The sequence below is a fragment of the Polyodon spathula genome, chromosome 16, assembly GCF_017654505.1.
Source record: "Polyodon spathula isolate WHYD16114869_AA chromosome 16, ASM1765450v1, whole genome shotgun sequence".
Classification (NCBI taxonomy): Eukaryota; Metazoa; Chordata; class Actinopteri; order Acipenseriformes; family Polyodontidae; genus Polyodon; species Polyodon spathula.
Genome location: NC_054549.1, coordinates 3,869,305 through 3,881,458, shown reverse-complemented (window position 1 = coordinate 3,881,458; position 12,154 = coordinate 3,869,305). Strand labels below are relative to the sequence as shown.

At 41.5% G+C, this 12,154-nt stretch overlaps 1 protein-coding gene across 1 annotated transcript; it reads left to right on the top strand.

Moving 5' to 3' along the window:
• Positions 1 to 2,237: 2,237 nt before the first annotated feature.
• Positions 2,238 to 11,755, top strand: LOC121329103 (heterochromatin protein 1-binding protein 3-like). The gene is made up of 12 exons (XM_041274443.1): positions 2,238 to 2,419; positions 3,439 to 3,532; positions 4,547 to 4,712; positions 4,918 to 5,080; positions 5,552 to 5,695; positions 6,200 to 6,274; positions 6,551 to 6,717; positions 7,308 to 7,398; positions 7,814 to 7,973; positions 9,059 to 9,170; positions 9,516 to 9,650; positions 10,194 to 11,755. The coding sequence occupies exons 2-12, from the start codon at positions 3,466 to 3,468 to the stop codon at positions 10,585 to 10,587; spliced, it is 1,674 nt and encodes a 557-aa protein (XP_041130377.1). The 5' UTR covers positions 2,238 to 2,419; positions 3,439 to 3,465; the 3' UTR covers positions 10,588 to 11,755.
• The last annotated feature ends 399 nt before the right edge of the window (positions 11,756 to 12,154 follow it).

The following is a 12,154-nucleotide window of genomic DNA, read 5'->3' as shown; positions in this document are numbered from 1 at the left end:
GTTCACAGCTTGGACTTTTCTCAAAGCTCTTTACATCAATGTTGTATTAATGAGGATTTAAATAGCTGGTGGAGTCTATGCCGCGTTGCGTCTAGGGTGTGATCGGGGCAAACGGGTGCCCAAAGCAATATTAGGTACAGGCAGGGTTTGGACTTTGAGGTCTTGTGTTAGGAGGGTAATACTGTACCAAAAATAACCATGGATGGTTAGACGAAGTGTATTTTCGTTGTAAAGACCTTGACCTCAATAGAGGTTTTAGACTCTGGTATATACAGCAGTGTTAAGTGATGTATAAGTGAGTTTTGGGTGTCTGGATCATAGAAACCAAATTTTTTCAGATATTGTATGATTCTCTCCTGTATGTGTATAAGAGTTCTGTGGCTACCACTGATCAAGTTGAGAGTGTATTTCTCGTGCACTCTTTGTCAGGCCTGCGAGCAAAGCGAGTCAGGTCTGTCCTATAAAAAGTGCAAGAGAAAATACACATGTTGTAAGTCATTAAATCTGAATAAGCACATGAAACCTGATATTAACGTCCTTAATCTGTTTATATATACTGAGCATCTAAGGAAACGTATGGCCTATATTTGGCTAAAATTCACTAGATATGATCGAGAAAATTACAAACTCAAATTACAAATTTTAGAGCAGGTGCAGTGACTTTTTATTGTGCTGATTTAACAATTGACATCACAAAGAATGATTTGTCGATCTTGGGCAGGTGTTGTGACTCTTGGTCTCCCAGTTCGTGACCTGTCATTGACAAGAGTGTGTCTGATTGTACCGTCTTGCCAGGTTAGCTACAGTACGCTGCCCTGGTCTAGCCTCTAACATGCCGATCGCACGAAGGCGCTGCTCTCTTGACAAACATGGCATATTAGCTTTTTTTTCTGTGATTTTCTTTATAGCTTTTAATCAAGCTTGCAGTTCAACAGCTGAAATCACTCTGTGTCCACTGTCCAGTCAACTGTCTCACTAATTAGGGATTAAGTGCATATGCTTCAGTAATAGTGACTCAAGCGTGTCATGGTCAAGAATGAATGATCAAGGGATTAAAAAGAAGGCAAATACATTTTGTCAGTGTCCTTCATTTACATACCTTACTTTATTTTGAAAATAAATTTGTTATAATAGTGATAAATTTATTTTGATGCTCGGTATAAGCACGACTATAAGAACGACTTTTTAAACAATTTCGCAAAACAGTTTTTAAACAGTTTCATCCAAACCTGGATATTGATAGAACTAAATTCCATCAATACTGTGAAGGTAAACAACAACACCCATGTTACAAATTACATCCAGAGGGAATTTTTAGAGGGCAAAAAAGTAACGTGAGAATACAACAAACACAGCAAAGAATCCGCATCATCACAAACACAAACGTTATTCTATGTTAGTAGCTTGATTAGAGGGACACAACCCTAACTGGATTATGAGACCGAATATGTTTTTAAAGATGTCACTGGTGTTAAATTTAAATATGGTAACTGGTTTTGAGCGGCATCTAGTGGACTTTTGGATTAACTGCATTGTTGGGTGCTGACGTTGGGTGCTTCGTCGTTGGACAGTAATATGCTACGTTGTTGCTTCTGGGAAATCAATCATAGGAAGGCGTTAAGACAAGGATGAAAAGAGGGGCCAATTGTTAACTTGTTGAAAATCTTGAATACTTTGTTTTTGGTGATATTTTCCAGTTTATGTATGCATATATTTATCTATTCATTTATTGTGCAAGTTATACGGATCACTGATAGGCTGTAGTTAGCTAGTGATCATTGTTTTGTGTGTTTAATTAAATTACCAGGGCGTTGACGGTTTATAGTAGCTGTGACGTCACTTATTTAGTATTCAGAAAATCTCACGCATCAGTTTTCAGGATTTGAGAGCTCTGCATTATAACATCACAAGCACATTCATATAGATTTCAATATAAACAAACGTGTAGTTACCATGCTACCAAAAGCGTAGCATGCTTTCAAACATACCTAAACGTTGGGAAGTTGGCTCTTTTGAGCAAACACTTGCATATTGCACAATGATAGAGAGCTGCTACCGCTAAGACATCGAGGAATATACATGACCAACGTAAATGAATGGCAATGTATTTTTAAGAAACGTAATTGTGATATAAGTAAGTCAGCCTCGACTTATAAAATCTAATTTTAATTAATGCAATTAGAGGTTTTATTAATTAATAGGTGGTCGTGCATGTAACTCAAATAATAGCACAGCAGTAGAACAACTACAGTCGAGACAAGCATGAAACCGTCCTCTGTAATGTTTCTCGTCCTGAACGCATGACGTGTTGTCTGCGCTGGGAGGCGGGGCAGGCAGTGGAGCTGGGGGGAAAAAAATACCTAAATAAAGGCAAGAGGATCGTTTCAAATGCAAACATACGCACCAAGCAAGAAAGAAGGTAAGGGGAAAATAACAGTGTAAATTGCAAGTGCAGTGAAAAGAAACAACGTGGAGAAATGGGTTGCTTTTCCTTTTTATTTTTGCAAAAGCGCCTTGATTTGCATTGCAACTTATTATTAAAACCCCATCGGCTCACTGCAGCGCCATTGCTGTATAGGTTCAATGGACAAAATGGCCAGTTTTTTTTTTTTTTTTTTTTTTTTTTTTTTGAGGCGGGAGGGTGAGACTGTAGGTAGTTTACTATATTGTTACTGTTAATTTAAGCTGCACTGAGACGCTGTGAATGTTGTAAACTGGCGAATCCTATACAAATGCAGTGTTCCGGCTATGCATAGGAAAGAGGGCTACGTTTGTGACACACTATACCTGCTGAATAAACGGTGTTTGTATTTGAATGAGTCGCCTGGATTTTTTCTTTTTGGTTTTTTTCTGAGGCCCCACTTAAACGCTCGCACCGCGCCTGCGCGCTCTGGCTGCAGCGTTGCTGTATCGGTTTGATTTATTTTTGAAAATCGGAAGTTACAGTTAAACACAATACCTCGGTAACCAATTGAGCTAGTTACATTGACCAATGTTAGAAAATATATTTAAAAAACAAGTACACATTTATAATGGCTATGTACAAATAAGTCTATTTTTGTAAAAAAGATAAAATAAATATTTTATTGGTTAATTATTACTCCACGAGATGACATTTCTTTATAGCTAAACTTTTTAAAATAAGTTTACTATGTTTACCCTCCTCGGTATCTTTTAATGGCTTTACCTGTTTGGAAGCCTTTGTGTTCACCTAACCTTTCCCTGAGAATGTTTTACACTCAGCCCTGAATGAACTTCCATGTGTATGGAGGGCCATCATTGGAATAGCGGGCTCATTGAGAAAGGGTTTGTGAGTGTGTTTCTGTCCTCTTTTAAAGAACATCTGTACAGTATTTAGATCCACTGCTCTTTACAGTTGAATACACCCCAATGTCTTGTTCTACTATATTTGCTATATCTGTGTTTGAATTATTCCAGCTGCAAGTTCTATTCCACCCACCAGCCATGCCAATCCGTCGCTCCGCCGGGACACCCTCCCAGGAAACGGCACCCAAGAACCCTCCTGCAGCAGGTACAGTGGGGCTGGCAAATCTTACTTGCCCTGTCCTGTGTGAGCTAACTACAATGTCCCAGCAACCTGGCAAACATGGGTTTAAAACGGGTGTAAGGCGCACTTTGATACCTGAAATGCTGGACTTGCTGTGCCACTGCATAGATGTGTGTGATTAAATCTAAGTATAATGTAGGCAGTAGATGGCACTGTTGTATTGCATGAAACCAAATAATTGTACACACACAAGCTCTATTTGGCAAGAAGGCTCATACAAATTGCACCATGGCTGCGTTTAATCTCAGTATTCAATCTGATCCATGGATATTCATTCTGGTCCCTTCATGCATTTGAAAACAGGAGCGCAAACACATTACCTGCAGGTTTACAAGTGTTAGCAGCAATGCACCTGTCTAATACAAACTAGCACACACAAAAAAGGGGGTTAACCCAATATGAATGACGGTGAAGGGCAAGTCTTTAGACCCTTAATTTACTTCAGTTCAGGTCTGTTAGTATTAGAAGTACGTTATTCATTTACTTTGTCACTTTTTTCTTTTTTCAGTACAACACACTTAGCAATGTACAGTTTAGTTATACAAGCTAGAATGTTAATTTTCAGGGATGGAATTAAGACTCCTATTGCATAGCGGTTTCACACATTTCAGGTTTTAATATGAGCTTCATTAGCCACAGTGTACAGCTATGGCCAAAAGTTTTGCATCACCTAGGATTTTAGGATGGAGACAATTGAAAACTGCAAAGCGGTATGTAATTCAACATGTTAATATAACATGTTTCATTTGACTTTATGAAGCAAAATTAGTTAGTTTTATAGGGTAATGCAAAACATTTGGCCATAACAAGCTGTTATGTTAAAGTTGAAGTCATAGTAAATGTATAATACCTGGAATGGATGAAACTGCTGTACATTGGGGATTAGTCCCTAGCTTGTGTCCTTGTCAGTGTGGCACAGTCAGTAAGGGTCTCAAGTTGAAGAGCTGTGTTGATGGGCACCTGGTTTTCTGTGTGCAGATGCGGACGCCAGCTCTGAGGAGTCAGTCTCCACAGGGGGAGAGCAAGAGAACGAGGCACCCACAGCAGCTCCACCACAGGAGGAGGTGAAGCAAGATAACGAGAAAGCTGAAACAGAGGAGGAGAAAAAAGAGGAGGAGAAGCCTGCTGAGGGGCAGAAGAAAGAGTAACGTGCCTTTTTATTTTTCGTTGAATTACAGCTGCCATACAGGAAACTTGCAGGCCATAACTATGCACTTTTTTTCCCTGATATTCATGTCTGTACGTTCAAATTCCCCTCTGCACTGGCAAATGTAATTCTACCACTTTCCCCCATAAGACCGGGCATCTCATGGTTCTGCCCTGTTAAATACCTCTGAATATCATTGCAGTGACAAAGATGCCGTGAAGGAAAAGAAGAAGAAGAAAGTGAAGAAGAAGATTCCTGCCTGGGCCACCATGTCGGCCAAACAGCTGGCCCGCTCCCAGAAGGGCGCACAAGTCACCTTGTTCGCGCGGCCCAAGATGGATGCCATCCTCACAGAGGCCATCCAGGTGCGGGCCCCTCTAACCTCACCCCTGTTGAGCAGCCTACCGTATAAGTTCAGTTTGCTGGCTAGTGACATGGTTACCTGTGAATGCGCAGTACCGTGATGGCCAAAAGCTTTGTATGATGCTGTTGAATTTAGCTTCATAAAGTTGAATGAAACAATCCTAAAATTCTAGGTGATTGAACACTTTTGGCTATAGCTGTAGATAATGAATCGTACAGTGCTATAAACACTCATAGTTAACCATGTAAACTGTGTTTCAAGAGGAGGCAGTGTTTTTATTGTGTTCAAGTACCACGCATTCCCTCTTGATATACCCTGATTCTATCCCAGCCCTGCACATATACAAAGCAGTACTGGCTGCTGTGACAAGCCAGCTGGTTTTGCTGTGTTTGTATTGCTTTTTAATAAAATAGCCTTTCGTGCTGCTTGCTGGGCTGGGGTCCCTCCTGATTAATCCTGTGATTCATTTCAGGCCTGTTTTCAGAAGTCTGGTGCCTCTGCAGTTGCCATCAAGAAGTACATTGTTCACAAGTACCCATCACTGGAGCTGGATAAGAGGGGCTACCTGCTGAAACAAGCCCTGAAGCGGGAGCTGCAGAGGGGGGCCGTAAGACAGGTGGGCTGGGGCCATGATGCATACCAATCTTACAACATGCAGCATGCAAACAGTCAGTCTTTCCTACTCAAGACTCGTTTTGGTCACCCTTCAGATGGTTGTGTGATCAACCGTGACCATTTTGCTGTCTTAGTATCAACTGGCTTTTTCAAAGTGGTTAAATATTTGTCGTGTAAGGGAGCACTAGCAATGTTAAGTGTAAAGTTCTATAAAATACAGTTTGGTGGGCTGCATGTGTTCACAGTGTACAGTTAGTCTTGCACATGTAGATTGATTGAACGTAATCCATAACTATAAAATACTCGAGCACTACTTTTAAAAATACTAAAAAAAAAACTATAAAATTCAATGACCAACGTTGGTCTTTTTCTGGACTTGTTTGAAACGTTTGTTGTTCTTCAGTTTCTTTGAGTATTTCTCAGTTGAGCTCTGTTAGTAGCAGGTTGGACTCTGGCTCCCTGGTGTGTGGCAGGGCTGACTCTGTGATTTATTGCCCTGCTCCAGGTGAAAGGAAAGGGGTTCTCTGGGAGCTTCACAGTGGTCTCCAGCCATTCCAAGCAGTCACAGAAATCCAGAAAGGTAAGAGAAACACACAAGATGAGACAGACATTCTTACACTGTATTGTTACAGCCGTATAAAACACTTAGAACTAACAGCTGTGTTTCCCATGCATGTTACTGAAATTGCTTACTGTTTGGATATCGTCTGAATGTTTAAACTCGACGCTATTAAAACCCCAAAAACTGAGCCCAGTGTTCACTATGAACACCCTGTGCAGTGCTGCTGCTGAAAGCTGGGAAGATAGATGCTGCTCCCCTGTGTGTAGTCCTCTGCTGTGGTTGCTTCTCCTGCAGAAAGGTGGCTCTGCTCCAGCCAAGGTGGCAGTGCCTGAGCCCACAGAGAAACTGGAGAACACTCTGCCTCTGATCTTCACCCGCCTCTGTGAGCCCAAAGAGGCCTCCTACTTCCTCATCAAGAAGTACGTGGAGCAGTACTTCCCCAAGCTCATGGCGGAGAGCAGGTAGGGAGCCGGTTAGGGATTGGGGTTCAAGCATGTTCTTCACAAATATTGTGTTGTATGTTTTTTTTTTTTTTTTTTTTTTTTTTTTGCCTATAATGGCCATTTTGTAAAACTGAAAAGCCCAGCACAGTATATCAGTTGAGGTTATTATTATTATTATTTTTTTATTTTTTTTTATTTTTTTGGAAAATAACAACCTGATTCTCAAAACTCCCAAAAGTAACAAATTGGACACAAGTAAAATGTGATTAAAAATGAAGAAGAAAAATAAGTGAGTCAGGGCCCATAAACGAGCGTGTAAACCACAATGCAAGAGAGTCGGACTCGATTACAGCTGTGGTTTTAGAACTTTTAACCTCATCTCATCTCTCACAAAGGGGACAGGATAGAATCTATAATGGAAATGTATCACACAACACTGCTCATTACACATGCAATAGCAAAACCACTGTTCAAGGAGTTCTGCTAAAATACAATCCATCATTTCAGCACAAGGTAGAACTATAACCCAAGTAGGCATCTCCACAAAGTGCTTGAACGGGGCTGTTTAAACCTTGGTTATTGTAGATTTAATTTGCTTGTTCTTGCAGACCCCACATGTTGAAGAATGCTTTGCAGAGAGCTGTAGAGAAGGGACAGCTGGAGCAGTTAACTGGGAAAGGAGCGTCTGGAACATTCCAGGTGAGCCAGTCTGCCTGTCACCACTAAAGAGGGAAGCTTAATGTTGTAAGGGATTTCATTTAAAATTAGTTTTTGATAGACTTGCATAGGATGAAAAAGATCATTGGATATAAGTTTAGCTTTAGAAGCCAGTTTTAATTCTGAGAGCGACCATCAGTATGTATAATACATCTCTTTACTTCAGGCACAGCAATTTGTAGGTTCCCGTCTACCCGAAATATAAATAAACCCACAGAACAATTCCCTCCATCTACAAACTGATTAGTCTCAGATGGTGTCCTGCAAACAAGAGTGGGCATTACTTGTACTTTTGTAAAAGCGGTTATATGCATACTGGCTCCATAATTAATATGCAATCCTTGAGTTAGTGTAATGCTGTTTTTGGGAAGCTGCTGTCATTGTTGTTGTTTTGCAGCTAAAGAAGCTGGGGGACAAGCCCCTTCTGAGCGGCGGTCCTTTCGAAGACGCAATCCTGTCTGCCATCACTGCCATGAACGAACCCAAGACCTGCTCCACCACAGCACTCAAGAAATTCGTGCTGGAGAACAGCCAGGGAGGCAAGGTCAACCTGCAGGGTGAGCCCACTAACCAGCTCCTAGCAAGACCAGGACACACTTTTTGTACTATTATTGGAATGCATTTCGGCAAACTATAATGTGCACTTACTTTATTATCCCTAGCGGCAAAATGTATGGTACACAGCAATATTATGGAAGCACATACTGTACATAATGTATGTATCAGAGTACTGCACAGGTCCAGCCCAAACCCGCAACCCACTGCAGCACCGTCCTATCAGTGACCCAGCCCACTTTAATAAGACCTGCAACCCAACCCAAACCCACAAGTGTTTGTCCTTTACCTACTGCCTGTGTCTACTGGCTCTCACATTCACACACAGATATCTCTACCATTCTCCACAGATTGGGTTTATGCAATAGGCTATAGAGCGTGGTAGCTTTCTCTAGTGGTCTGGATATACTTTAACATTGTAACATACCATCTTTACTTGCTTCCCTATAAAATACCTGTCTATTCCTTTTATGCAACCAGTTGGAAGGGCTTTCACAGAGATGTACCAGTTCTGTGGCTGTCATGCATTAAAACCATAATGACAGGTTTTGCAAGCAACGAATCCAGTCACGTGTTCGTTATTTTCATTCGTTATGATTCCAGATTAATTCCACACTTCTGATTTACCTCTCAAACTATTGTCCACTGCATGATGTAAACCCTGCTGTTGTTTCATCTCGTCCGCAGGCATTTTTAATAACACCAAGCGGACGTGATAAAAGGATCTTGCGACGTATCAAACGAGCGACAGTACAAACCCTAATCCTGCTTTAGTGCAGGAAACACCGGTACATTTACTTTCCAATAAACGTTATTTGGGAAAGGGTTACAGACGAGTATACTGATCCAAAAATTACATTTTTTGACCCACAAACTAGGAAAAGGTTAACATTCTGAATCCGCGGGTACACGACCCAATGCAGGACTTTAGTATGTATGCCATGTAGTTGTTTATTTTTACACATATCAACAGTGAAACTACGTTTATTAATCTAATCTTGGCATATTTCTACCAGTCGTGTGGGTTAAATGTTGGAACGCAAGCTGTTTGAAGCCCTGCTGTCTGGTCTCCCCCCCCCCCCCGTAGTGAACAACTTGAAGAGGACCCTGCGGAAATGCGAGATGTTCGGCTGGATGGAGCAGATCTCTGGGAAGGGCTTCAGCGGCACCTTCCAGCTCTGCTTCCCCTACTACCCCAGGTAGGGACTGGGAATGGGGGCGGAGGACAGGAGTTCTTGCTGTGGAGGTTATAGGGGAGCTGCTTTTCCATTGCCCGGTGTTGTCATGCTTCGGTTCATGGTTGGACACACTCTTGTATTCTTTCCACTTGCATTGAAAAACTACTTTTTATAGGCTATGTTTAAGATTGCCGTCTCCCACTGATGTAATTGAAGGTGCATCTCCTTTTCCAGTAATTGAGATGCAGGTGCTACTAGACGTTATTTTGTGTATTGAGTGTACGATGGCTAACAGTAAAATGTAGGTTTGTAGCTGTTGTTGTTGCACTATGTTGTGATGTCGCTGCCCTCCTCTCCTCCTCTCAGCCCTACAATCCTGTTCCCTGACAAACACAAGGAGGAGGAGTCTGAGTCAGAAGAGGAGGAGGAGGAGGAATCAGAAGAGGAGTCTGAGGAAGAATCTGAGGAGGAGTCTGAGGACGAGCCTCCGCCAAAGAAAAGGTAAAGCAAGCTCCCGAGTGTACAGAGGTAGGGAAACAGCCTTCAAACCAACAGGCAGCATTTACACACTGTGCAACGCAGAGAACTCCAGACTATTAACCAAGATTGTAGAAAGAATATTCTTACAACGAGCAATATGGTCATCGGTCCTTAATATCTGAAACATGCAAAGAACGCAAAAAAAGGGGGCAGTAGTTTTAATGCTGCTAGTGCTAATATAAAAATGCATTTAGGGTAAAGCAGACGATGAAGGTGGTTTACTCTGTTGCTGTGTAATGCATTTAAATAAAGATGCAACAGTCATCTTTTAATCATTGCACTGGCTTTTATTTAGTGAGCCTCAATGAAACATTGATCGCCCGGTGCCCTATTGGAGCCTCACTTATGTATTGTTTTCCGTGGTATTTAAAGGCTTTTGTGAAGTCTTTGTTCCTTGCTTTTTATTGGTATTGCCTGTCCAATATTTATTTAGGAAATTGATTTCTGATTGCACCTCTACTTGAATAAGCTGAACTGCTGCTGCTTCTTAAAACCTCTTTGCAGGCAGATAAAGAGACCCCCTCCCAAGGTCCGCACCCCTCCGCCCCCCAAACCCCGCAAGCCACCAGCCAGCAAGAAAAGAGGCGGGGGCAGCGCCCAGAAGGTCAGCGTGCCGGCTTTCACCCCCAGGGGCAAAAAACCTGCACCTGCCAAAAAAGCCGCGCCTGCCAAGAAAGTTTCGACCCCTGTCAAGAAAGCCGCTCCGCCCCCTAAAGCTGCAGCGGCAAAGAAAGCCGCACCACCCCCTAAAGCTGCCCCCCTGAATAAACCCAAAACGCCAGCGACCAAGAAGATGACGAGCCGAGCTCCCAAGAAATCCCCGGCGAAGACAACTCCGGCCAGGTCTCCCGTCAAGGGGAAACCGGCCGCCCGCAAGTCCCAGAGAGTGAGGAAGTGAGTTGGGGAGACTGCGGCCAGTGCAGCAGCCGCATCGGAGGGTCAGCCGTGCTCTGGAGATCCAGGCTGTACAGTTGCTAGTGCTTTCCCCCTGGTGTTCCTCCTTTTATTTTGGTAGGCTGTAAGCTTTCAACTCCCCAAGCTGTTTACGGGGAATAAAACAACAGTGTTTTATTCTTTTTATTTTTGTAAAGTTTCTCTCTATCAGTGCTGGAATTCTAAAGCTTCCGCCAGAGTAAAGAAGGCAAGGAAAGTCGATCTCACAAGAGGGAATATTTTTTGGATTGAAATGTTTCTTTAAACCTTAAATCCTCTTTTATAAATCCACTGATTTTTTTGTTAGGATGTGTGTGAAATTCCTCTGTGTAACGTCCATAATCTTCCCCAGACATTGCTTGACTTCTTTGTTCTTTATTTAGTTTTAATTCAGATTTGCCTTCAGACTCACTCACATGTGCTACCTGGTGCTGACTGTGTGAGCACACGTTGCTGTGTGGTGCGTATTAGGCTTTGCTTTGTCTTTTGTGTATTTTTAATAATTATTTGTTTTAAATGAAAAGTCCAATGAGATATATTTTGCTACCCAAATAAGTCGGTAGTGATTTGGGTATTTTGGTTCTCTTAAGATAAGAAGCAGCTAAAGAATACTTACAAATCAAATTTAAAATACAAGAAATGCATAGTAAGTGCCAAAATCATACTAGTCATCAACTTTTAATTTGCAAAGTTATTTGAAGTGAGACCTCCCTGTGGGAGGGACATACCAGAGAACTAGGTGTCTGGTTGGCCGAAAGGGCTACAATTCTAAAATCACTTATTTAGTGGAGAGGGGAAGGAGAAGAAAAAGCACATGTTTTGTGGTAATGTTTATTATTTAGCGGTAGGAAATAACAAAAACGGGAAATAAAAATGATTTCAAATTTCGATCTGATGCGATAACTTAAAAATAGAGTATAACGAAAACCTGATTTTGTTTGAAGGTTTCTGAGAATTCTTTTGTTACTGTATCAAAAAAAAAAAAAGCTATTCTGTGTATTGGTGCATTTCTTTGAGTGTGAAGACTGACAACCTTGTTTTCAGTAATCACTAGAATATTAGTAATCTGCATGCACATAATGCCCCTTGTGGTGCTTTTTCTGTAATCATTAATAAATAGTGACTTGTATATATTTGTATTGGTTTCAGTGTTTTTATTACTAGATTTGCAGTGTTACAACATTGCAACATCACAGATAGTCAAAGCCTTTTACATAGCTTCAAAAGGACTGAGCAAAAAGGAAATACACTAGAAAGCTGTAAGAATGCACATTGCAGAGTTCTGTATGCAGTCGTGTGTTATCGTACCAATATTCAGTTCTGTACAGCAACTTGCATGCTCACCTAATAGTGTGCTTTTATTTCCCAAGGTGATTAGTTGGGATGGAAATTAATCGTATCTGAAATGTAAGTGATATTAAACATTGTGTGATAACAACTACTCATTTTAACATGATGGTAAGTGAGGGGAATTAGTGGGAGTGATATTAAGCAGGTCTGAAAGCCTGTAATGTACAAGGATGGGGAGATGT